The following is a 26,647-nucleotide window of genomic DNA, read 5'->3' as shown; positions in this document are numbered from 1 at the left end:
AGAAAAGTGGGGCGCGGCTGCTGACTGCAGCAGGTCTGGGAGGGGAAGGACACCTACTGCAGGGGCGGGGGGTGGGAGAGGAGCGCTCTGCGGCCGGGGTACAGGGGATGGTGGTTAGGGGAGGGGCTCTGGCTGGAGGGGGCCGGATGACTCCAGGCTATAAGTGCCAGAGTGAGGCTCGGGAGGGGCTGCTGCTGCAGGGGGTCTGGGGAGTGGAGGGATCCTGGGCGGGGATGCAGGTATGGAGGGAGGGCGAGGGGCTCTGGCTGCTGTGGTCATGCGGGGGGGTGCCAGCTAAGGTGAATGGGGGTCTTCCCGCCGGGGGTGTGTGGGGTCCCCTGAGAAATTCTGAGCCACTGGACCGGAGGTCGAGTGGGTCTCGCAGCCACAACGTGGGTGAGCGGGCGGGGCTCTGAGCTGATGCGGTGGGGGGCGGGGCCCCGGGGCAAACACCCCTCTCTCCCGTTGGCATTCGCAGGCGGCGGAGACCGATCCGATCGCGCCCGGCTCAGCCCAGATCCGGGGCCATGGCGCAGGCGATGCTGCGGGATTGGTGCAGGTGGATGGGCGTGAACGCGCAGCGCTCGCTGCTGATCCTGGGCGTCCCGGAGGACTGCGAGGAGGAGGACTTCCAGGAGGCCGTGCACGCAGCCCTGGGGCCCCTGGGCAGGTACCGAGTGCTCGGCCACGTCTTCAATAGGCAGCTCGGGGCCAGGGGCGCCTTGATCGAATTCGCTGAGGACTTGAACGGACGTTTGATCCCGCGGAAAATACCGGGCAAGGGGGGACCCTGGGCTGTCATCTACCTGCTCCAGGTCCCTCACGGCGAGTTACAGGGAGCACTCACTCACCCACTTCAGTCCCAGGGGCAAGCAGTTGCTGGAGCTGCAGGTGTGGCAGGAGCTGCAGGTGTGGCAGGAACCAGAGGTCAGGCAGGAACTGGCAGTGAGGCAGGAGCTGAGAATGTTTATGGGGCTGCAGGTAAGGCAGGAGGTGCAGGTGAGGCAGGAACCACAGGCTTGATAATTACAGGTGGGGCAGGTGCCACAGGTAGGGCAGTTGCGGATATGGCTGGTTCTCTAGGTGGGGCAATTGCAGATGGGGCAGCTTCTGCAGGTGGGGCAGAAGCTACAAGTGAGGCAATGGTAGGTGTGGCAGGTGCTGCAGGTGAAGCAGGAGCTGCAGGTGAGGCAGGAGATGCAGGTGTGGCAATTGAAGATGTGGTAGGAGCCGCGTATGAAGCCAGAGCTGCAGGTGAGGCCAGAGCAACAAATGTGACAATTGCAGATGTGACAGGAAATGCAAGTGAGGCAGGAGCTGCAGGTGAAGCAGAAACTGGCAGTGAGGCAGGAGTGTCACGTGACACAGGAGCCACAGGTGAAGCAGGTTCTGCAGATGGGGCAATTGCAGGTGGGGCGGGTTCTGCAGGTGGGGCAGGAGCTGCAGATGAGGCAATTGTAAGTGAGAGAGGTGCTTCAGGTGTGCCAGGTGCTGCAGGTGAGGCAGGAGCTGCGGGTGAGAAGGAGCTTCAGGTGTGGCAATTGCAGATGTGATAGGAGCCGCAGGTGAAGCCAGAGTCACAGATGTGACAAGAGCAGATTTGACAGGAACTGCAAGTGAGTCAGGAGATGCAGGTGTGGCATTTGCAGATGTGGCAGGAGCCACAGGTGTGGATGGAGCTGCAGGTGCAGCCAGAGCCGCAGGTGTGATAACTGTAGATATGGCAGTAGCTGCAGATGTGGCAGAAGCTGCGAGTGAGGCCGGGGCCGCAGAGGAGGCGGGCTTCTGGGCCAGGCGATGGAGGCGGGCCCTGCATCCTCTGCTGGAAAACATGACCTACCAGGAGCTGAGACGCTTTTCCGGGAGGCCAGAGCCGGGCCACGGGGAGGAGTCCTTCGAGGGCTGGCTGGATCACGCCAAGGACATGCTGAACCTGTGGCGCCACGTCTCGGAGCGGGAGAGGCGGCGGCGGCTGGTGGAGAGCTTGAGCGGGCCCGCGCTGGATCTCACGGGCGGCCTCCTGGCGGAGAACCCCGAGCTCAGCGCGCACGACTGCCTGGGCGCCTTGGCGCAGGTGTTTGGGAACAAGGACACCCGCATGACGGCGCGGCTCAAGTTCCTCACCTGCTGCCAGCGGCCCCAGGAGAGCCTCTTTGCCTACGTGATGCGCCTGGAGGGCCTGCTGCAGGCGGCCGTGAGGAAGGGGGTCATCCACCGCGCCCTCGCCGACCAGGTGCGCGCCCGGCAGGTGCTGATGCGAGCCCGGCCCAGCGCGACGCTGCAGAGCAAGCTGCAGAGGCTGCGGGTGGAGAGGAGGCCCCCTGGCTTCGTGGGGCTGCTCCGGCTCGTGCGCGAGGCCGAGGCCTGGGAGGCCACCCTGGCGAGGAGCGAGCGGGGCCGCTGGGGAGAAGGGCCCCAGGGTGCCGGGGGAGCCCCGGGTACCGGCCAGCCTGCCGCTGCCCTGGGAGAGGCTGCAGGGGCTGCCCTGGGAGAGGCTGCCAGTGCCGCCCCTGGAGCTGGCCCCGCCACCAAGGCCGCCGCTGCCACTGAGGCCACTGCTGCCACTCAGGAGGATGGAAATGCCCCTGCCCCTGTGCGCACCAGTCAGGCAGGGCCCGCAGAGGCCCCTGGTGTCAGCGGGGACCCTGGCCCGCCCCCACTGGGCAGTGCTCCTGGGGCCGGCCCAGGAGGTCCTGGCCGTGGACCCGAGCACCTTGCCCCAGCAGGAGCCCAGGGGGCCGAGGATCCCCCTGGAGAGGAGGCGGGAAACGTGGGCGGGGCTGGGGAGGTGAGCGGCCCCATGTCCCCCTTGGGCAAGTAGGCCCTGATGGCCCAGGGCCCCCGGGTCCCCCACCTCCCCCCAGGGGCCCCAGCCACCACCCTCAGCCCATCCGAGGGGCCCAGATGACCACGTTCCCCACAGAATCTGGGGAGGGGCTGCCCCCCCTTGTGGCCCCTCCAAGCAGCCCCCGTCCCACCCACTGGGCAGCCTGCCTGGAAGCCCTCCTGAGTGGCCAGCTCACCCCCACCCCGGCCCGGACCAAGGGCACTTCCGCACGTCTGCCACCTACAGCCCGGTGGACCCTGTCATCTCCCCAGAGTCAAGCTAGCACCCACCCCCACCAGCGTCCCTGTGGGGGGCTCAGCCCTGCTCTCCCGGGTGCCTGCAGGTGGCTGGGGTCCTCGATTGTGGAGATGTGTGTGACATCTGAGCAGCTGTTCCCGGAGCCCCGGAGCCGAGTCCCAGAAGACAGCGGGACAGATGGGTGAGGGGCTGGCTGAGTCCCCCTCCTGAGTGGGAAGGAAGGACGGACCGGGTCCAGGGCTGCGGGAAGATCCGCGGGGACTGTGTTTGAGGTTCCACTCTGTGGTCTCTTGTGACTCAGTTTCCTCAACGTGGTGATGTTCTCTGCTGTGTTTCCCAGCGTGCCTGTGATGTCCTGTGGGCGTGCACGTGGCCAGGGACCCTCGTCTCCATGGGAGGCACGTCCGGGGGCCCTTGGGAAGGGAGGTGAACAGAGGCTGTGGAGTGGGGGGGGACTGAGGCCCCTGTTGGCAATCCCGGGGGGAAGGGGGTGCGCCAGGACCTGTGGCCTGTAGTGGCAGTTCCAAGTTCTGTGTTGTAATTCCTTCTAAATGGTTCCAGAAAATGTTTCTCTTCAATAAATTTCATCAGCTGTCAGCCGAGCCTCACTTCTGCTGTGGGAAGTGGAAGGCGGCTCTGCTGGGAAAGGGGTGGGGGTGGTGGGTGTGGAGGGGCAGGGTGGTGAGGGGCTGTGGGGTGTCCTAGGTGGGTTGAGCTGGGCGACAGGGTTCGTGGGTGCGGGTGGTGGCCCTGGGACACCCCCAGAAAGAAGTGGGCAAGATGAGGGAGCGAGGCTGAGGGCTGGCAGGCAGCAGTCACAGGCCTGGGTTTACCCTCCTGTTAGGTGTCAAGGGAAACTGAGTAAGGGAGGCATCTTAGAAATCAGACTGGGAGCTGAGGTCCATTCAAACAAAGCTTTTAAATGAAAGAGTTTAGCAAGCGGGCTGTGTCTGAGTGGACAGCAGCAGCCAAGGAAGGGGAGAGGGGGTATTTATAAACCATTCTGTGGCTAGATTGCAAAGGGGCTGGTTTGAGATGGTCTATGCTAGCTTTGCAGTTTTAAGGTCATGGCGAGATAATTCATATTGGCTCTCGAGGTCCATCCGCGTCCCTCAGACTTGGCTTGCTACTATCAGACCTGGATGGTTAGGGAGGGACCTGGGCGGGAGCAGGGACAGGCACTCTGGCTCTGTATCAATTAGGAGTGCACACTTGCAGCAAGAGGGGGAGGGAAGGTGATAAAGAGAGGGGGGCACAACGGGAGCCCTGGGCCTAACACCTCCAGTATTGTTTTTTATTTTTTCAGTTGAAATTTTCTTTTAATTAAAGACCTAAGGGACAAGAAGCTCCTTTTTTCCTTTTATAAAGGGTATTTATTTGGGGTAGAAGTTTACAGTTACCAGGCCATAAAGCATAAGTTACTTCCCTCAACAAAGTCTGTTGCCACATGGTGGAGCAAGATGGCTGCTGACGTCTGCCAGGGTTCAGGCTTCCTGGGTTCCTTTCTTCTGGGGCTTATTTCTCTCCAGGCTCAGCTGCTCTGCTCTCTGGATGTGTCTGATAATTGGGCAAATGGAAGCTAATTTGAAGGATGTAGATGGGATTCTTTGAATTCCTGACCAGCTTCCAGTTTCCCCTTACCCTAGCACCTCCTTCCTCTATAAGGTTTCATTTTGGAAGAGCTATCTAATGTATCTTTAATAAGTAAATATATTAATAACAGCAATAACTTTTAACTACCACTATATGAAAAATGTGAATGTTCAAAGTGATCAAAGTAAGTGAATTACAACATAATAGAAAACTCCATCATAGGGAAGGGTTTACCAAGAGGCCCAATATGTATGATGCTACAGAATCTCAGTGTTGATCTATTTGATTCTACTTCCTCGTTAATGAGCACTGTCCTTTCAAGAGGTACATTTTGAAATGATTTGTATTTTAGATTTACCAGGTGTCAAAACTTCTAAGATAGTATTTTTCTTTTTAAAAAAATGTGTTCCCACTGCAGATCCAGTAATGAAGCATATTAATATCCTTTGGGTGCCTCGTAAGATTAGTTTTATAATCATATAATTATATATGTGGTTATTGCGCTTAAACCACCTGCACTGCTAAAATTAAACACATTCCAGAGAGATTTAACATATACAGTGACTGGACTTTCTCTCACACATGGGTTCTAAATTCAGAAGAGTTTCTATGCATAAAGCTGCCATTGTAATCAAGAGTACATAGCGATGATATATTCCTATCTAACAGTCCTTTTATGTAACATTTTGGATAGGAGTGACACATTGTGCAGGAGAACTGGCTCCTTTTTTTTCCTTTTCTTTTTCTTAAATGTTACATTAAAAAAAATATGACGTCTCCATATGCTCCCCACACCCCTCACCCCACTGCTCCCACATCAACAACCTCTTTCATCATCATGGCACATTCATTGCGCTTGGCGGACACACTTTGGAGCACTGCTGCACCACATGGACGGTGGTTTACATTGTAGTTTACATTCTCCCCAGTCCACCCAGTGGGCCATGGCAGGACATACAGTCTCCGGCATCTGTCCCTGCAGTACCTCCCAGGACAACTCCAAGTCCTGAAAATACCCCCACATCATATCTCTTCTTCCCGCTCCCTACCCTCAGCAGCTGCTGTGACCACTTTCTCCACATCAATGCTACAATTTCTTCCATTACTGATCACAATAGTTCCATAGTAGAATACCAGCAAGTCCACTCTAATCCATCCTCTATTCCTCCATCCTGTGGACCCTGGGTGATTCCACATGGATGATGGATGCAATTCTTCTGCTTGCAGTTTTAGGCACTCTTGGATCCCTGGTGTGGTGGTTGACCTTCTTCATCTCCCTGTTGGCTGGCTGGGGTACATCCAATCACCCAGAGGGTAGGAGTTGCAAGTCTGCTGAGGCTCTGGGCCTGGCTCTCACATGGACAGTCCAGAGATTCAGGTGTCCTGAGCATACACCAACTCCAGCGTGAACTGGCTTTTTCTGGGATGAAGTTGATTGGTTGAAAATCTTTCTCTGTAGTTCCTCTACTTTTTTTTTTTAACCTTTGCTCATTTAGCAAGAAGTCCTTTATATCTGTTGTGAATGGGATCTATGTCTTCAACCATAGATCCCATCTTATGTAATAACCCACCCAGAGCTAGGTGGTGCATGCTGGCTATTGGATAAAGGAGATGATTGGAATAGCTCCCATAGAGAAGATTAGTGAAGTCTCCAAGCTGGCTATTTATGTAGACCACAGTGACACAGTCATTTTGGGAAGATTCTTTTCCTCTCTGCTGCTAACTGCTGCAGAGCAATGTGCCAAATAAACAGCTATATAGGCGGCGGACTTGGCCCAGTGGTTAGGGCGTCCGTCTACCACATGGGAGGTCCGTGGTTCAAACCCTGGGCCTCCTTGACCCATGTGCAGCTGGCCCATGCGCAGTGCTGATGCGCGGAAGGACTGCCCTGCCACGCAAGGGTGTCCCCAGCGTAGGGGAGCCCCACGTGTAAGGAGTGTGCCCCATAAGGAGAGCCGCCCAGCGCGAAAGGAAGTGCAGCCTGCCCAGGAATGGCTCCGCACACACGGAGAGCTGACACAGCAAGATGGTGCAACGAAAAGAAATCTGTGCTGCTGATGACAACAGAGGCGGACAAAAGAAGACACAGCATAAAGACACAGAGAAAAGACAACCGGGGTGGGGGGTGGATGGAGAGAGAAATAAATAAATAAAAATCTTAAAAAAAAAACAAAAAAGACCCCAAAACAAACAAACAGCTATATAGGTGGTCCAAAATAGTAATATGAAATTAATTCAAATGTTGTCTTGTCTTGTCATTTGTCAGACACAGTCAATGAACTGAAGGAAAACGGGTGATCTGTCTGCATCTTCATAATTCTTATCTCCATGACCAACTCTTAGTTGAAATCGCCATCCAAAGCTTAGCCATTCTTTCTCCACAAGGATTTCATATTCTTAGATGGTTCTATAGTATCCATTCAACATAAGCATGGCCAGGGAAGTTAGCTAAGCTGGGCACTTCCAACCATCACTGCAATGTACTACCACAGACATCTTCCCTTACTCTACCTTGTCAGCAATCCCAAGACCCTCTGCAAGAATAATCTTAATATATTCTAGACAATGAGTAGATTCCAAGTTAGACAACCACTGAGTTTCCTCAGTATTGGGGTACACAATCTCAAGTTTTCATAATGATTCTCTTATATCATGATTACTGTGGATATGGAGAAAAACTAGCTCTGCATTTTGACAGGCATCTTAACTTTCATAACTTCCACCCTTTGCCTTCTTGTCAATGGAATTAACACTTGGCCAGGCACTGAATATAAAAATTTTATAAGACTGGGCATTGGAACCCATGATGGCTTGAAGGTATTTTTCATCTTCTTTGCTCCACTTCCCACTCACTCCTACCATGGGCTAACTACACTGAGCAATTGTGGCTTGACTTTCAGGATGAATCCATGATAAAATTGCCACCCCACCCCTTGATCTGAAGAATGCCACTCTCTTTAAATCTTCATCAGGAATATTTGCTGGCACAACCAAGAGGGTGGAGTAATCATCACACAGCCCCTACTGTTCATTTATCTTAGTTATTCTGCAGCTTTCATTAGGAATTCCCTGCCTCCTATACTTGGAAAGAGGATCATATAGCTTCCACCCCATTTTCAGGAAATATTTCTTTGTATTGTATTCAAAAGCAGAGGGGGCTTGGTTTTTCAGGTTCTTCCTCTCTCTGTCCCTCGGACTCCTCTGGGTTGTGTCGCACTGTCCTGGTGTGTTGACTCCCAGAGCAGGTAGTTCTGACAGCTTTTGGCCCTTTCTTCGTGTTTCTGTGAGCGCGCTGAGCCTTGCCTGCCTACTCCGAGGCCATCTTCCTAGAACTTCCCCCAGTACAGGTATTAAAAAAAAATATATCTCCTATTTATCTGTGGCTCCTATGTATGGAACCATTGTTCTAGAGCTTCTACAAACTCTCCATGAAAACCAGAAGCCAGAGTTGGCCCGTAAATATCAAACGGGTGGGCACAAGGTAGCTGGCGCAAAGCCCGTGCACCGGCGAAAGCGACCACCGGAGCAGGGACTGGCGAGGCCTTCGCGAGCGCGCTTGGCGCCAGAACCTCGTGTGCGCCTGCGCGCGCCGCCATTTCCTGCTGCTGACCGCAGTGTCCGCGGGGAAATGCGGCCGTTAGCCACGAAATGGCTGCTCTGCTCGGGGCGAGCTCGGCATCGCGGGGCTTCTCCCGCTGCCGTGCCCGCGCGGGGCACTAGGTGGCGCTCGAGGATCACGAATGGACGCAGCGTGCTCGGCCCCACCCCCTCGGGGTGGTGACGGCGCTGGCGCGGGTCCGTCAGGACGCGGGCGGCCGAGGCGGAGGGCGGCAGGGTGTCGGCGGGAGCACAGGCGGGTCCTGCGGCCCGGGCGCCTTTGGCGGGCCCTTGGACACGGGGACACTGGCCCTCCGAGCCGTCCAGGGGCTGTGGGCGGGCGCGGGCGGCGGGTCTTCCACCACCACGCACCCCCGGACTTGATCCGGCGTGCGCTGGCGGGCCCAGCGGTGAGGACAGAGACGACGGGCTGATTTCCCCGGGAGGGGGCGTCGGGGACCGGGGGCTGCCCAGGTCCGGGAGCGCCGTGGAGCCCCCGTTTCCTAGTGCCTAAAATGGAGCGTCTCCTTGTTCATGAAGGAGAGAAAGGAGGGGATTGTCATAGTCACAGAGTTGTAGGGTCAGGCTTCTTAAGGCTCCGTGCCTCCTGCCGGCCATGGTTTGGTGAACCTGGGGGGCACGTTGCTCAGGCCCTCCAAGTGTAGGGGACGCTTGCAGCTCTGGATTGGGTGGATGATTCTGAAAGCGCCTCTAAATTGTTCTATCTGCTGTCCCACTTTCTGTCTCCCTGGTATTTGTGATGCTGCCCCAGCCCACTTCTATTATGTTTGGAAATCAAATGTTCCTATTCCTACCTGGAAGGGCCCTCTGTCAACATTTAACTACATTTCTACTGTTACGCTGGGGGTGACTTTCTGGTCACACAGTGTCTTCCTAGTCTGCTCACACTAAAGCAAGTAGATTGGGTATCAGTACACGTGCCAAGCAGCTGGGATGGCTCTCTTCCCACAGAGACTGCCTTTCTTCCTTATTGACTTTTATACCGTCCAGCAAACCCCTTCCCTGACTGTAGGTGGGGCAGAGCAGAGGCCATTTTAAGGCTTATTCTTCAGGGGCTAAGAGCCTCAGTTTCCCAGAGCAACAGAAGTATGTGGAGGAACACATTATTCCCCTTTGAAACTGGCCCTTCCTTTTCAGCTAGCATTCTCCCCAGAGCTTGCCCACAGTCTCCAACCAGGTCAAATGTTTCCATTAAGGACTTCTGCTTCATTCACTCAGTAGCTGACTTCTGAAGGAAGAAGTGATGTTTACATTGAAACCTGACTTTAAAAACAGACACAGAGCCTCCTATAGCCAAAATTGTGCTCACCATGACACGCTCCTGCAGAAAATAGATAACTACTGTTTATTGAACACTTACTAGGCTTGGCTTGGTCGTGGGAGCTGTACAGATTAAAGTGTAATTGAGCAGGCTGAGCTTGACCAGGTAAAAATGATAACATCCTGTTTTCATTTTCTTCACTGATGACTTTTTTTAAAAAGATTTTAATTTTTTATTTATTTTTCTCCCCCCTGCCCCAGTTGTCTGCTCTTTGTGTCCATTCACTGTGTGTTCTTCTCTGTCTGCTTCTATTCTTGTCAGCGGAACTGGGAATCTGTGTCTCTTTTTGTTGCATCATCTTGCTGCATTAGCTCTCCGTGTGTGTGGCCGCCACTCCTGGGCACGCTGAACTTTCGTGCTGGGTGGCTCTCCTTGTGGGGTGCACTCCTTATGTGTAGGGCTCCCCTATATGTGGGACACCCCTGCATGGCACAGCCATCCTTGTGCGCATCAGCACTGTGCCTGGGCCAGCTCCACACAGGTCAAGGAGGCCCGGGGTTTGAACCGTGGACCGTCCATGTGGTAGGCAGACTCTATCCATTGAGCCAAGTCTGTTTCCCACTAATGACTTCTTATCTGCTGGTTCCTGTTCCTTGACATCCTCTCAGCTGCTTCTGTGGCCTTCCTAAGGACTCGCAGTTATAAGAGAATACTTATTTTGGATAACTGACTCTGACAGGTTGAAGCTTTTTGTGAATCCCAGAAAAGATCATGTTCTTGATGCTAATCCATGTGTTGGACCCTTTGATTGAATTGCATTCAGCTGGGAGTCCTTTGATTGGAGAACTGCAGTGAGGTGTGACCCAGGGTGGGTCTTGGTCCTCTTGCTGGAGTCCTTTATAAACGGAAAGCAGCAGACACACAGAAAAAGCAGCAGAGACAGAGAAACCCCCAGAGCCTGGGAGAGATCCTGGAAGCTGGACGCTCGAATCAGCAGAGCACAGAGGCTTGAAAAGAGGCTCCTGAGAGGCTCAAAGAGAGGTGGCCCAGAGGAGGGGGGAAGAGATGAGCCATAGACCTGACTGCCCATACCTGAGCTCAGGGAGAAAGTGAGCCTGGAGGAGAAGTTTGGAGAGAAACCCAGACCAGAGAGCTGCCATTGTGTCTTGCCCCATGGCAATAGTCCAGGATTGCGTGGAGCTGAACTTGAGTGAGACAGCATCTCTGATGATGCCTTGATTTGGACATTTGCACAGCCTCGGAACTAAGATTTGACCCTAAAAATTTCCCATTAGAAAAGCCAACCCATTTCTTGTATTTCGCATTGGCAGCCTTTGGAAATGAAAACACTGACTCACTTTTAGCTACGAAAAAGCACAGTATGCTCCAATTTAAAATGTAGAAGTGAATTCTGTCTTGGAACTCTGCAGTGGGGAAAGGGAGCAGGATTTATATTTTCACTCTTTACTTCCTTCTGGCCCATTGGATTCTGGGTACCTCTCAGATCCTGGCCAGGGAAGAGGGGATGTAAGAGAAGAGAGACCAAATCTTCCAGGACTACTATTCTTGTCAGTTGTGACTTTGGCATGTAATGTCATGTCTCTGATGCCATCTTGGGTGGTCTCTTGTGTTTCCCCATTAGCCTTTGCCCTGAGAGGTACATCCTCCAGCCTCTTACTATTGGGGTCCTTTTGCCCCACCCTGTGGTGCAGGTCCCACAAGAGCACCTCAAGCCTGGCTCCCTTCCCTGGTTCCCATCCAGACAACAGGAAGCTCATCCCACCTAGCCTCATCATATGTGGAGTACTACCTGCTCAAGGGCTGACCCCTCTCTTCACCCAGACAGTACACATCACTCTAGCCAACAGTCCTCCCTTCAGATTCCTCCCAGCAAGACAGACACACCAATCTCTATCTTCTTATCTCCTCAGTTCCTGGAGATACCCATCAGGCTTAGCCATACAGGCTGGAAGCTCCTGCAGGTAAGCAAGTCCCCAGCTAAAGAGCAAAATGCCACTCTTCCCTTTTTACTGTTGCTCCACTCTCTAGAAATGGTTCCTGTGGAGGCCTGCCCCCACCTGGCCTGGCAGCCATGGCAACGCACTGCTCAGATCACCCTTCCAGAGAGAATCTGTGAGGAGTGCAGTGGGCTGGCAGCCTCTAGGTACAGCACCTTCCAGATCAGCTGCAGCATTCACGCTGAGGCCAGGCTCTTCCCAGGCAGCCAGTGCCAGTGACAACACCAATGGGATTCTAGGGCCTAGCCAGTTAGGGATGCCTACCTCAGGCCCTTCTTTCTGGGAAATCTTTGGTCTGGCCGAGACTTCATTGAAGTGGTCCTGCTGTCGGAGGTTCTTCTTCCCAAAACTCTCTCTTGCTCTCAATTGAGGAATGTGCATTGCAATAAAAACCTCTCCCTACTTACTCCTCTCCCCTAATAAAACTCATGCAATTCTAACTCAGTCTTTTTTTTTTAAACACTTACTTTATTTATTTATTTCTTCCCACCCCCTTGTTTGTACTCACTGTGTCTTTTCATCTTCTTATTTCTTTAGGAAGCACTGGGAATCAAACCTGGGACCTCTGATGTAGGAGGGAGGTGTCTGTCTAATTGTTTGAGCCACATCCTTGCCCTGCTTTGCTGTGTCATTCATGTTTTTCTTCTTGTGTCTCTTGTTATGTCATCTTGTTGCATCAGCTTGCCATGCCTGCCCATCGCACCAGCTCACTGTCTTCTTTAGGAAACACTGGGAACCTATATTAATCAGCCAAAGGAGTGCTTATACAAAATACCAGAAATCATTTGGCTTTTATAAAAGGTATTTATTTGGGATAGAAACCTACAGTCACAAGGCCATAAAGCATAAGGTACTTCCCTCACCAAAGTCTTTTGCCATGTGTTGGAGCAAGATGGTTGCCGATGTCTGCCAGGGTTCAGGCTTTTTGGGCTCCTTTCTTCCCGGGGTTCGTTTCTCTCTGGGCTCAGCTCCTCTGTTTGCTCCACAAGGTCAGCTGTAGACTAGGAGGCTCTCTAAGGCTTTGCCTCTCCCCACAAGGCCAGCTGTAGCCTATCAGGCGACTGGTTCTCTCTCTCTCCCCAGGGCTTCTGCTGTGTCTAAGGAGCCATCTCTATTCCTTTGAGTTCTTCTCTTGTATGTTCACTTCCCAGACTCCAGCTTAAAACTCCAGCATCAAAACTCTAACTTTGTCCTTTGCCATGTCTTTTATCTGTGAGTTACCACCCACCAAGGGGCTGGAACTCAGCACCCTACTGACATGGCCCAATCAAAGCCCTAATCATAATTTAATCACACCCAGGCACAGACCAATTTACAAACATAATCCGATATCTATGTTTGGAATTCATGAACCATATCAAACTCCTACAGAACCGAACCCTGAGCCTCCCATGTGGTAGGCAGGAGCCCAATCACTTGAGCCACATCCACTTCCTCTAACTCAGTCTTAGCACCTGCTTGCCAGAGACCCTAAAGTGGTCCAAGTTCACTTTGGGCTTTGGGGACTGGCTCCCTCACCAACTGACTGGCAAGGAGGAGCAGCCTGTGTGGTATGTGGGCATGGGCAAAGGTGGTCCCTGGCACTAGATGGCCTTGCTAAAAATGTCACTGGTGGTGGCTTGGGAAAATGTCCCAATGGAGGGGGATGCTCTGGCCAAATAAGTCAGTTATTTGAATGTTACTGGGGGACTACTCATAAAAGGACGATGCAATTAGCTGGTTGTTACGAGGTTTCATTGATGCCTTACAGAGGGATGAGAAGCTGAGGATGGCTAACAAACAGAGGCTGATGGTGAGAGCCAGAGACCCTCTTTTGTAGCTTCCCAAGAGGCCTTAACCCCTGCAGTGGGAGAGTGGACATGGTTGAGGAGAAAGCAGGATAGTAGGGTCCAGGAACTTTAAAGCGATTCAGTGCTCAACTAAGGCACATCTGCTTTGCTAAGGTTGAGGCCTTGGTTAGTAAAACCTGAGATCCTGAAAAATGGGAAGAGGACATTTGGGTGGATGCCCTGGAAAACTAGTCCTGCAGATTCCCCTGATTCAGAGCTTGCAGAAATGGACTTCCCTAGTAAGAGCCAGCATTCCCCCATGAGGGAGGACATGGCAGAGGCGAAGCAACAGGGGACCCCCTTAGGAGCTGCCTCCACTCCCTCTTCTGGTGGCTGGGCTGATAACCAGGGTTTAATCATGACTTGGATAGAGCTATACTGGGCCTGATTAAAGAGGAGAGAGATTATGCACTGAAGGATTTGCAAGATTTAGCTAGTATGTGCTGGCAGGAGATGGGAGAATCCATGGGATTGGATTTTGAGGACGTTTGCTTAAGGGGGTAGTTCATAAAACTGCATCAGCTTGAATTACTTGACTAGAAGGCATGATCTCAAGATTTAGGACTTAACACTCTGGCAAGGACCCCAGAGAAGGGGGCAAACTCACTATTCAGGTGGCCCTTAGAAGCCTGGAGAAAGCCCACTCTGAGCAAAGTGGAGTGTCCAAGTTGCCATGGTAAATTGTGGAGAAAGAGAGTATTACAAGGCTTAGTGCTGGGATAGATGTATATGCGAGGCCAGGAGACCCCCAGAGGACTATGTTCCATGGGAGGACACAGAAGACACCCTTCTCACAAAGGCCATCAGGAATGCATCTGTGAAAGGGCCCCAACCTCACCAGAACCTCAGTGGCCTTGTCTACAGGCCAGGGATGACCGTAGAAGATGTCACAGGGCTGGGCTTGTTACCATCCATGGGGATGATGGGCTTGGACATAACAGAGGCCAGGTGGTGGCACACAGTCCCCCAAAAAGCCAGGAGGTCACAATTAATGTAGTGACTGGCAAGATCGGAGGGTCAGCCAAGGGAGCTTGGCACACAGGTTGTTGAGGATATGGTTAATAGAGCACGGCATCCCCAAGGGCAAAAGAGATGGACAGCCAATGATGTGCTACTTAATATATACAATTCAAATTGAGTGGAGGAGCAGCTGCCACTATCCAGTGGGGGGAAAGATGCAGTGTAGGGTTCAAGGCAAGCACCAAGGAGAGAATCACCATGCAGGCCCTTTGGGTTCTGGAGCCATCTGCAACAGAGAATTATATGCTTTTCTAGAAAGAGCTTCTGGAGTGTTTCCAGACCCTTGTAGAGGCAGAACACTTGGCCATGGGAGTTCCAGTAATGAACATTGCTGATGCACTCATCAGGCATTACAACTGGGTGGGTTGTAAGATGGAAATGGTATATCTGAGATCCAGCCTGAGCAGGACCAGAGGCACAAGTAAGCTGCATGAGCAGGAGCCCAGACCCCCATCTCACCCATCACAATTGCACCACTGCCTCTCCCACAACTAATGCCTATGGCCATGTGATCCCATATGACCAGCTGGAGGAGAAGAAAAAGGCAAGTTTGATTTATTGTAGTGTTGGTTCAGTATCGGGGTACAAACTGAAAGTGGATGACATCTGCATTACAGCCACACTCGGGGGTGGCCCTGAAAGACAAAGGGGAGAGAAGGCCTTCCCAGTGGGTGTGGCTGTGAGTGATGCACCTTGCTCCTCCACTTCTCATGGAAGGAGAAGTGGCCTGAGTTGAGAATATACATAGATTACTGGTCAGTGGCCAGTGGCCTACCTAAGGGCCTAGAAGGAGAAGACTGGAAGATCAGAGGTAAGGAGGTCTGAGGTAGGGACATATGGATGGATGGATGGGAGTGAGCATGAAGGGAGATTTTTTTAAGTCCCTTGTTAATACCCACCAGAAAGCATAAACAATTGCAAAGGCACTGAACAACCAAGTAGACAAAATGACTTGGCCAAGTGATGTTAGGCACCCTTCATCATCAGCCAGTCAGAATTGACCTAATGGGCACATGAATGGAGAGACCAGAGGAGGAGAGATTGGAGACTGTACATGGGCCCATAAGCAGGGAACCCCACTTACCAATGCCATGCTATTCCATAGGCCCCTGACCTGGCAGCATTCCCCCAATAGTCTACGCTGGGCCCCACCTATGTTTTCTTCCTTTCTCTTGTTGTGGTAAGACATATATAACCTAAAATTGACCATTTTACCCATTTTAAATGTACAATTCAGCGACATTAAGTATTTTCACAATGCTGTGATCACTGCCAGTATTTCCAAAAATGTTTCATTATCCCGAATAGGAACTCTGTTCCTCTTAAGCAATAATTCCTCATCCTCCCCTCTTCCCATGCCCTGGTGGCCTCTATTCAACTTTCTGTCTCTAAGAATTTACCTATTCTAGATCTCTCCTGTTGGCACACTGCTCACCATGCCAAACTCTCAGCCAGAAAGAGACACACCTATTACCTCCCTTGGTTTCACTGTACAGAGGAGAACATAAAGCATCCCAAGGCCTACCACCAGGAATAGCAGTCCTTGCGTCCCAACCCACTCCATGTTTTGCAGGGCTGGGGGTTGCCAACAAATACATGCCTCACACATGCACTGGCTGGATCAGTGCTTACTCACATTGAGAAAGGTCAGGGCAAGGTCAGCTACACTGACCTAATGGGCATCGGTCTCCCATTGCCAGTGGGTCTTGATCTATAGCCAATGGAGGGAGATGGACTGTGCACAGCGTGTGCTTGTGTCATAGTGGAAGGATGCTGCCACGTTGCTGCCAGGAAAGTAGCAGTGGGGGTGAGCCAAGTGCCACAAAACTTATGTATTTTAACAGACTGAAAGTTTACATATGTTCAGTACAAAAGGGGAAGGAATCTGGGGCAATCCATTATCTGCTAGGGGGTATGTGTTAACTCAAGGCATTCCTGAGAAGAGACTTGGCCCACATTTATCATCGTGTCCTAGGAGCCAGGCTAACTCATCTAGTCCCAAGCCTAGGGTTTATTAGTGGGTCACAGGGAGCAGCAGCAGGCTGTGCTCAGATGGTAGTCCCTTACCACACCTCTTATAAGTGGAATCACACAGTATTTGTCCTTTTGTGAGTGGCTTATTTCACACAGTGTGATGTTTACAAATGTCACCCATGTTGTTCCATGTATCAGAACTTCATTCCTTTTTAGGGCCAAATAATATTGCATTGTATGTACATAGCACGTTTTCTTTCTGCATTCATCTGTTGATGGACACTGGGTTGTTTCCACCTTTTGGCTATTGTGAAAAATGCTGCTGTGAACATTGGCGTACAAGTTTGGTTTGAGTCCAATTCTTTCAACTCTTTTGGGTATATACCGAGGGGTGGGATTGCTGGGTCATAATGGTAACTCTATTTTTAACTTTTTGAGGAACTACCAAACTACTTTCCACAACAGCACACCATTTTACATGCCTACCCACAGTGTACGGGATTTCCAATTTCTCCACATCCTCCCTGACATTTGTTATTTTCCATTTTTTCTTTGGATATTAGCCCACCCTTGTGGGTGTGAAGTGGCACCTCATCGTAGCTTTGATTTGCATTTCTCTCATGGCTCATGATGTTGAACATCTTTTCATGTGTTTATTGACCACTCGTATATCTTCTTTTGGAAATATTTTTATTCAAACACTTGGCCCGTTTTTAAATTGGGTGGTTTGTTTTTTGGTTGTTGAGTTTCAGGAGTTCTTTATATAATCTGGATATTAACTCTTATCAGACATATAATTTGCAAATATTTTTCTCATTCTATAGCTTGTGTTTTTATTCTTTAGATAGCATCCTTTGATGCATAACCATTTTAAATTTTGATGAAGTCCAAGTTATCTATATTTTCTTTTGTTGCTGGTGCCTTTGATGACATACTTAAGAAACCATTGCACATGCAGAGTCACAAAGATTTCCCCCATCTGTTCTTCTAAGAGTTTTATAGTTTTAGCTCTTAAATTTAGGTCTTTGATCAATTTTGATTTAATTTTTGTATATGGTCTAAGGTAATTGTCCAATTCACTCTTTTGCCTGTGGATGTTCAGTTTTCCCAGCAGCATTTGTTGAGAAGACTGTCCTTTTCTCATTGAATGGTCTTGGCAGCCTTTTTGAAAAAGGCCTCTTTTGTCTTGGAATGGCCATCAGGTTGCCTTTCCAGCCTACAGAGTTTAAGCCAGTATCACTATCTAGGGGCCTCTGAAATATCTGAACTGCAACCCTGGAATCCTATATAAGATAGTTTCTTACAAAGGGACACACATGTGAAAGAGGTGTGCCCTCAAGGGGTCCCTGACCATGATCCTCTGGTATCACACATGACACCACCCAGAAACTGCTAGCTTGATATAGTGTTGGCATGGCCGACTGGAGGTACAACTGAGGCACGAGAATGGAGGCAATACCGTCTATTCCAGGCCACTCTCCATCTTTCCCGGCTTTCTCATGACCTACTCGGGGGCCGACAGATGCCACCCATCTTCTCAATGCTGGGCTCCGTGGAGCTAGAGGTTCTGTTTCCTCAGCGGAGTGCGCTCTTTTCAGGAGAAGCAGCCAGGGTCACATTGTACTAGTCATATGGTTGCTGCCTGGGGACTTTTGGTTTCTTTGTGTCCAGAGGACAGCAAATTGGATAAGTCAGCTTCTTGGCAGGGGTAACTGACCCTCATCAAAGAGGATGTAGAACTGCTGCACAGTGGTCCAAGGAAGGAAGATGTGGGGAAACGAGATGATTGGTTTGGGTAGCTCTTGGTACTGTGTGACCAACTGTGACCATGAACAGAGAAGTGCAGCAGCCTTGGCCTGAGAAAGGTATAGGGACGAGGGACTCAGACCCCTCAGGAATGAAGGGGCATCACCAAGACTGCAGAGGTGATAGCTTGGGTGAGGGGAATTTAGAACAGATAGTGGAGGATGATGATGATGACTTCCCATTGCAGCTGCAAGACCAGTTACAGGGATAGAGGGGTCGTCATATGCCCCACCAAACTTCCTGCTTCTAAGTTTATCCCCAGGAAGAGAGGCCCACTGGAGCCAGGCAGGAGCTGCTCCCTGCACATCTATGTCATAATGGATGCACACTGCTTAGCTCTCTCTCTGAGAAAGGACCTGCTATGAGGAGTGCAGTTAACCGACAGCTTTGGGGCAGTGCCTTCAGGATCTGCTGTAGCATTTGAGCCGAGAGGGACCATGTGGTGCCCAAGCCGCTCCCAGCCAATGACTGAGCAAGGCGTCAGTGTTTCTGTCCCTCTTTGGGTTATCTTCACACCAGAGCTCCCCACTGGGCTGGCCAAAACTTTCGCAAAGCTGCAGCGCAGTCAGACGATCTTCCTTCTCATCCTTGCTCACCTGCTCCTTTCCCAGGTGCCAGACCTCCTCATGGTCTGAAGGCTCCCTGCTTATGCCATGCCCTCTCCCCTTCATCTTTGTCCATAAGTCTTTTGTACTCCTCATTCCATCTTGGCTTATGGGAGGACCCAAACTAATGCATTTGTTTTGGGGGACAGAGAAGCCTTGCTTCTCCTTTCTCACACAGAGGGAAGAATAGTCAAAGCACTCCATCCGCCTACAAAATCCCTTGAAAACCATCTTGGAAATGTTTGATCTTTTCTTGAATAGCCTTGAGGGGATGGTGGTCCCTGAACTGGCTTTGCCACCTCTTAGTAATTTCAGCCTTGCACAGTGTTTCCATGGAGAGCAAAGCCTGCAGAGGCCTAATACCTCCTGGCTTCCAATTTGGGATAAAATTCTGTGAAAATAGGAACAATTCCATCTGTCATCCTGTTACCTGTTCAATAAATATGGAACAGCTATGCTTTTCCATGTCTTGTGCCAGCTGCTAGGGATACAGTGGTCAGCAAAACCACACATGGTGCCTTGGCCTGATGGGGCTTTGGGCTGCTGGAAGAGTTGTACAAATAAATATCTAATTACTGTGTTAACATGCTTGGGATGTGAGAGTACCCCAAGAGGGCAACAAAAATTTGATAAGGGATGGGCACCAGGCAAGGCGTGGTGGAAAGACATTCAGGTTGAGACCTGAAGGGGGAGTGAAGATGAGCCAGGCAAAGTGTGGTTGCAAGGCCAGTGGCAGGCAAAAGGAGCAGCACATGCCATGGACCTTGAATCTAGAAAGGGCTTGGCACAAAAGCACCCTAGACCTCAGCCACCCACTCCCACATTCACACCCCAGACTTCGTCATCTCCTGTAACTGTCCCCCCTCTAGGATGAATGACTCACATATCCCATTCTCTAATCACAGCAACCCCACTGAGATCATCCTTCCACCTCTTTGGGGCCTCGAGACATTGCATCCTCAGTTTCCTCTCCCTCTCTCAGCCTTCTCCCTTTTCACCTCTCTTTGTCCACTTGCTGTTTTGGTGCAAACAACTTTACTTTAGTATAATTGTCATGCACGTATTTAATGTGTACAATTTGATAACATTTGCTATATGTACACACTCATGAAACTTTCACCACAATCAAGATAATGAACATCTTCAGCCCTCTCAAAAGTTTCCTCCTGCCCCTTTGTGGACCCTCCGTCCTTGTATCCTGCAACCCCGCTAAACTCTTTTATTAGTTCTAGCAGATTCTTTTCGTAGATTCCATCAGGTTTTCTACATGGAGACTGTTGTGTGGGAAGAGACATTTTCACTTCTTCCTTTCTAATACGGATGCCTTTAATGTCTTTTTCTTGCCATGAGACTGGCAAAAACTCCTCTGTCTTAGAAAAGTCTTTGGCTTATGTTCTTAGCTTCTTACTCCACACAAGTTCAGCATTCAGGATAGGTCTTGGGGGGAAAATACTCCTTCTCTCCCATTCCATTGGAATCTTGGGTCCTCTAGTCAACATTTTTTTCTCTCCAGCCCTCTAAGCCTACCCAAAGCTCTGCTGGTTTCTTTGGTCCCCAGGCATGGTCATCTTCCTGGGAAAAGGCGGCTGCAGAATGTCAGTGCACCTCTCCTTGGTTCTCCCCTCTCCTGCATGCTGGCCTCTTAAGTCCTGCTCATTTTCGTAGCTCCCCAGTGGCTTGCAACTGGTATTTCTGCATCATGTTTCTCCATGGGAGACTTTGTCTGCCAAAGGCTGCTCTCTTGTACCCACAAGCAGAAGTCAAATCAATGAAATTGGGCTCCCTTAAATGTTTCTCACATCTTTCTGCTCTGCCTCATTTTCACACCCTCTAGGCCAGTCCAGATGCTAACCATATCTCCCCTGTGTTTTATTGAAATGGCCTTCTTTGCTCTCTCTGCATCACTCTTGCTGCCCTCTCATGCATTCCCCATGCAGCAGTCAGAATGATTTTTTAAAAAGCAACTCGGATTATGTTAATTTCCTGCTCAAAAGCCTTCATTTGCTTTCCTTTGCTTTCTTAGCATAAAAGGAAAAGTCATTATTAAGAACAAAAATGGCATTTGCTGAACTGTGATACTCAATGTACCAGGCACTATCTTTCCTGTTGGATTTTCACAGTGGCGCAAATGATTGTTTCTATTATTCCCCTTGTTTATTTTGATTTAGTTGTTTAATTTAATTGGTCAAGGTCACACAGTTGGAAGTGGTGAAGCTGGAACTCCAAGCCAGCTCTCTTCAGCCCCAGAGTCCCAAATGGAGAGGAGTGAATCATTTTTCTGTTCTACCTTCTCATCCCTGTGGCTCCCTGACTATATTTTCATGGTAAAGAATTCAAATAATAGGGAGGTGTATGAAAGAAATTGTGAAAGTCACACTCTCTAGCTCTGTCTCCTCACTACCACCTCCAGAGGTGAACACTATCAGCAACTTGATGAGGGCCTTCCAGAATACTCTATCCATTCCATTCATATGCAAACACATAAAAATATACATATACCATTTAGTTATATTTTACTTAAATGGACTCACTCTGTGTCTTGTTTTCTCCTTTGCACAGTAAGTCAACATGGAAAGCACTCCATGTTAGTTCATATTTACCTTCTTTTGCCTTAGACAAAAGTGAAAAACACAAATTCAATGTTTACAGAATTAAATGCTACAATTGAGGACAAAGCAAAATTTCCCTGTCAGCCTCTTCCTTTCAGGTCAGCCTTGCTATTAGTTTGGGGTGTATCTAGTCAAACCTTCAACTCAGTATCACATATATTGGTGAAGATGGCAGCATGTGACTCGATGTCCCTTTCATGAATGCTCCTTGTCTCCACCCTCACCCCTGCAAAATCATAGCAAGCGGTGTGGTCTCTGTGAATAAGAGATGTTTGGCTTCCAATAGTGCCACTGTGAAGCACGTGAAAATCTGGAAACCTCTGCTTATTCCTGTGGAAGCCTGGCAGCAACTGGCAGCCATGAGAATCTACCCACCATTTCCCTCCCAAGCTGGAGCCAGGAAATCTCCACTCCCAGGTGAAGGAGGAATATAAAAGTCAGGAATGATTTTTCAACCAGAAAGGCAAGGCTTTGTGTGGGTTTACGAGGAAATTGTCAGCAGAAAATCCCTGACAGAAGCTTTTTGTGGCTGAAAGGCTGTGGAGAGGTGAGGGGAGCCTGCTGAGGTCTCCTGCTGCTCTGGGGGTGGGCTCAGTGGGTTGGATCAAGGTAGGGGCAGGACATGGGCCACTGGCTGGCTGAATAATGCCCACCCCCCAAAAAAATCAGGTCTTCATCACTAGAAACTGTACATGTAACCTTTCTTGGAAAAAGGGTCTTTGCAGCTGTGATTAAGGCTCTTGAGATGGTGAAATTATCTTTTTTATCCGGGTGAGCCCTGAATGCCCTCATAAGTGTTTTTATAAGAAGGAGGCAGAGGGCGCGCGTGTACCGCCCCCCCCACCAACACACACACACAAGAAGGCGATGTGAAGAGGGAGCAGAGAGATTGGAAGATGTTGAAGATTGCCAAGTCATGCAGGAGCAGAGAGCTTCAGGAGGGAGCACGTCCCTGCCGACATCTTGGCTTCAGACCAGGGATCCTGACTGTGGACTTCCGGCCTCCAGAACTGGGAGTGAATAACGTTCCGTTGTTTGAAGCCGTCCAGGTGGTGGTCATTTGTCTCAGCAGCCACAGGAAATGAATCCAGAACCAAACCCAGTTCAGATGCTGGCCGTAACTTCCCGTCCATGCCTAGCATACCAGTTCTAAAGAGCTGATGCCTGAGAAGAGCTAGGAGCCTCACAGAAACCCTGCCAACGCGCATTGGCCCACAGGCCCTGGGGAAAGGGGCCAGGAACCAAGCATCAACAATTCACCTTGGGAATCTCCCTGTGACTGAAGAATGGAAAAAGAAATTGAGGAGGAAGCTGAGCACTCAGATCAATGTCTGCTGCCCCCATGAGTGGGAGGTGAACTCGATAAAAGGAGCAGCAGAGTTCCAGGCCCCTCAACCTTTTAGGGAGCACTCCAAGGGTCAGGCAACACCAGAGGTCAGTGATCTGAGGGGCCATGTTAACAAACTCTCACTTAATGGCATTTGAGCTGAATCTTGAAGTCCAGAGGAGGTGGGCTGGCTGTGTATCCTGGAGACGAGACCAGCCTGAGGCCCAGAGGCCCTAGACTCTGTAGCAAAGGGGAGAAGGGGAGGTCGACCAGTTCTTTACTGTGGCTCCTGTGCTTGGAGAGATACAGTCACTGCTATCTGTCCTTTGTTTAATGTCGTGTTGACCAGGCCTATGTACTTGAAGATAATCATTCGAGAAAAAAAAAAAGAGAAATGGTCACGATTCCTCTATTTCCATGCTATTTATTGATTTAACAAATGAACTTCCCAGGAATATTTAAACATTGGCTACAACCCTAACCTAACCAAATCTTTCTCAACATTTAGTGACAGGGGAGCAGATGTAGCTCAGTGGTTGAGTGCCTGCTTCCCATTTATGATGTTGTGCGTCCAATCTCTGGTACCTCCTAAAAAAACAAAACAAAAACCCCACAAAAAATCCAAAAAAAAACCACCCCAAAACATTTAATGACAGTGACTGGCCTAGCATGTCAGATTCTCTTTGGGATTTCAAATCCCTTGAATGCAGGTGAAGGCCGTCAATCTGAGGGCAGCAGAGACCCCAGGCAAGTAGGAGGTTGTAACTGTCAAGCCAGCAGTGGCCAGGGTGAACCCGCAGGGTACCTGCCTGCATGAGGGGCAGTTGCAGTCTCTGGACTGGGGGATGGGGGGAGAAGGAGGCTCATGAGACAGAGTGCCTTTTGCAGCACCCCCAAGCAAGCCTTTCAGGTGACAGAAACTCGGAAGCCAACCTGGATGGCCCCAAGGCGGGTCATAGGCTGTCCCCGCCGTCCCAAGCAGTGCCGAAATTGACAGGACAGGTAGCTCCAGGGGTGGGGTGCTCTGGGGGATGGTAGTCTGAGCTGGGGCTGTGATGGACGAGGACCCCCAGGAGAGGGAGCCCTCCACATCTGATGGGGAAGGAGTTGTTCTTGGGCAAAATCCTGTTGGTGCTCTTTTTCTCATCATTTCCATTTCTGTGTCTTTTTTTTTTTTTCTCACTGCTTTCTGGGAGAATTTTTCAATATCATCCTCAAGGTATCTAATTCAGTCCTCAACTGTGGAATCAGCTCTTCTGTTGGATTTTCTTCTTCTTGTTTTGGGCAATAGCTTGTTAAAATGCCAAGAATTCTCATTGCTTCTTTTTCAAGTCAATCTCCAGTATTCTCCTTTTTTGCATTGCCAGTCATGTTTTCAGAGGCTCCTGATGTCAACCTGGAGGGGGCTACCTGATCTCACATTGGACCCCTGGTACAAGGATGGGGCCCGGAAGGTGCTGTCTCAGAGGATGGGTGGCTCACGATGCTGTTGAGAAAGATTTCAGGGGGTCTGGGAGCTTGACTTGAAAAAAAATCAACTTACTATATTTATTTTCTTGGACCTCTAACTGAAATCTAGCATTTACTTCACTTATGAATGTATGCAATAAATTACAGCAGTATTAATTTTATATCACATTACAATTGTTACATATCTCAAAAAATGGCTAACGCTCATCCATACTTCAAAATTACGGTAGTTGTTGGACCCGACGCTAACAACGTTTTATGACGCTAGTTGAGTGTCATAAAATTCGCTGCTACTACGTTCTGAGAAGGGGTCTGTGGTTTTCACCTCACTGGCAAAGGGGTCCATGGAACAAAAAAGGTTAAGAACCCCTGTTTTAGAAATAATTAGCATATGTTCCTTCTCAGGTGAAGGATGCTTGAAAATCTCCTTATGGAATAGTGGGCACAAGAGCTATTTTCATGTTCATATCCTTTAAGAGAAATTGATTTAAGTTTTAGCTGTCACAGAAGAATGGAATTTATATTTTGTGAATCATTCCTTTCTGGAAGTGAGAGGTGAAAACAAATTTTTTTGGAGGGGTAGATTTTTGCCTACCACCTGGCGTTTCCCCATTTGCTCTAAATATGGACTTTTGAATTTAGCCTTTAGGAGGGCACTGCTCAATAAGTCTTTAGATTTGGATTCTCACTAGTAATTCTACTGCATTTTTTCTTCTCCTCCTACCTCTCCCTGGTCTCTCTGACATAGTAACAATGAAACTCGCTCTCCGTTTCCTAGTTCCGTTTTTTAAAACATTTAGATCTGACCTTATCTTATTTTCTCTTTCACCTCTGCTTACCTTGTCCTCCACAATCACAGATTCCATAGGAAAGCCCTCTTTCTCCACCTTAAACAACATATCTTCCTGTGTTTTTTTTCCTTCCCCTCTCTCTCTGCTCTTCTTCTAACAGTAAGATGGAAGCTTATTTTTGTTGTTTTGTTTTTTTTTTAAGATTTTATTTATTTCTCTCCCCTACCCCCGACCCTGGCTGTCTGTTCTCTGTGTCTGTTTGCTGCGTCTTCTTGGTCCGCTTCTGTTGTTGTCAGCGACTCAGGAATCTGTGTTTCTTTTTGTTGCATCATCTTGCTGTGTCAGCAATCCGTGTGTGCGGCACCATTCCTGGGCAGGCTGAAATTTCTTTTGTGCTGGGCGGCTCTCCTTATGGGGCGCACTCCTTGCACATGGGGCTTCCCCACGTGGGGACACCCCTGCGTGGCACGGCACTCCTTGCGTGCATCAGCACTGAGCGTGGGCCAGCTCCACACAGGTCAAGGAGGCCCGGGGTTTGAACCCTGGACCTCCCGTGTGGTAGACGGATGCCCTATCCACTGGGCCAAGTCTACTTCCCCTTATTTTTGTTTTTCTAACTTTTTTTATTATGGGAAATTTCAAGCATACACAAAAGAAGAGAGGATACTATAACGAACCCTTATGAAGAGTATTATGAATCACTCAGTTTCAGCCATTATCACCATTCTGCCACTTGTAATTCATCTATTTCTGCATTTTTTTCCAAAGTATTTGAAAGCAAATCCCAGATATCAAGCCATCCAACTCATAAGTTAATCAATACGAAGCATGATTTTAAAACGAATCCAGTATCCCCTAGATTTTATTAGCAAACCATATTCCTACAGAAGGTGGGCTTTAAGCATTTTTTTCTTAGCCTTTGGAATTTTAATAATTTTATGAGTTGTTTCTCCAATATTAGAGGATGAGATATCCTTTATAAGGGAAGGGCCCCCATTCCCCATTCTGCCTTCGGAGGTTAAACCCACAGTCTAGGTCTTTAAAATCCAAACTCATGGTCATGGTTCATGTAATTAATAAATCCAAAGCGAACCTGAGGCTAAGTGGGGGTGAGGTTTTATAGACATGCACCACAAATTCAAGAAGGCTGTCCCTCCTTAGTTTATTTATTTTTTCCTTTGCCTTCTAGAACGGGATGCAAATCAAAACAAGATAGAGGAACAGCACAGATAGGAAACCAGCTGCTAAAATGTAAAAGACACCATCTCCCTCTTCAGTACTTTGTAATTCACTTGCAATGTAGGTACTTTTGTAGTTTAAAGTTCCCACCTGTGGCTCTGGCTGAAATAGGAAAGAAGGAGCAAATTTTTTTCAGCCCTCGGATGCTGAAAAAGCCCGATATTTGGACTTATCCCCACCCCCACCCTCATCCCCCTTCCTTGCCGAGAGTCACCGGTGATGTTAGAAGTGGAAGACAGAAAGGCCTAAAAGAGAGATGCAAATCCCCTAAATGAAGCATTTGGATAGAAAACTATACTGGTTTGCGAATTCAGCACTCTTTGAAGTCTGACCCCCCCACCCAAGGATAAACTGAATGCCCGTCCCACAGACAGGAAAGCCATAATTTCTGGGATTTCCAGG

The 26,647-nt window shown here is 49.6% G+C and overlaps 1 protein-coding gene and 1 pseudogene across 1 annotated transcript; one reads left to right on the top strand and one right to left on the bottom strand.

Annotated features, from left to right (window-relative positions):
• The first annotated feature begins 480 nt into the window (after positions 1-480).
• Positions 481-3,270, top strand: LOC111766818 (paraneoplastic antigen Ma6F-like). The gene is made up of 3 exons (XM_023592027.3): positions 481-670; positions 1,852-2,817; positions 3,171-3,270. The coding sequence occupies exons 1-3, from the start codon at positions 528-530 to the stop codon at positions 3,268-3,270; spliced, it is 1,209 nt and encodes a 402-aa protein (XP_023447795.1). The 5' UTR covers positions 481-527.
• A 2,082-nt stretch (positions 3,271-5,352) lies between these two features.
• LOC131277162 (phosphatidylinositol-3,5-bisphosphate 3-phosphatase MTMR2-like) lies at positions 5,353-25,114 on the bottom strand (annotated as a pseudogene).
• Between the last annotated feature and the right edge of the window lie 1,533 nt (positions 25,115-26,647).

The sequence above is a fragment of the Dasypus novemcinctus genome, chromosome X, assembly GCF_030445035.2.
Source record: "Dasypus novemcinctus isolate mDasNov1 chromosome X, mDasNov1.1.hap2, whole genome shotgun sequence".
In the NCBI taxonomy this organism is placed as follows: Eukaryota; Metazoa; Chordata; class Mammalia; order Cingulata; family Dasypodidae; genus Dasypus; species Dasypus novemcinctus.
The sequence above is the reverse complement of the archived record's forward strand: the minus strand, read 5'-3'. Positions and strand labels throughout refer to the sequence as shown.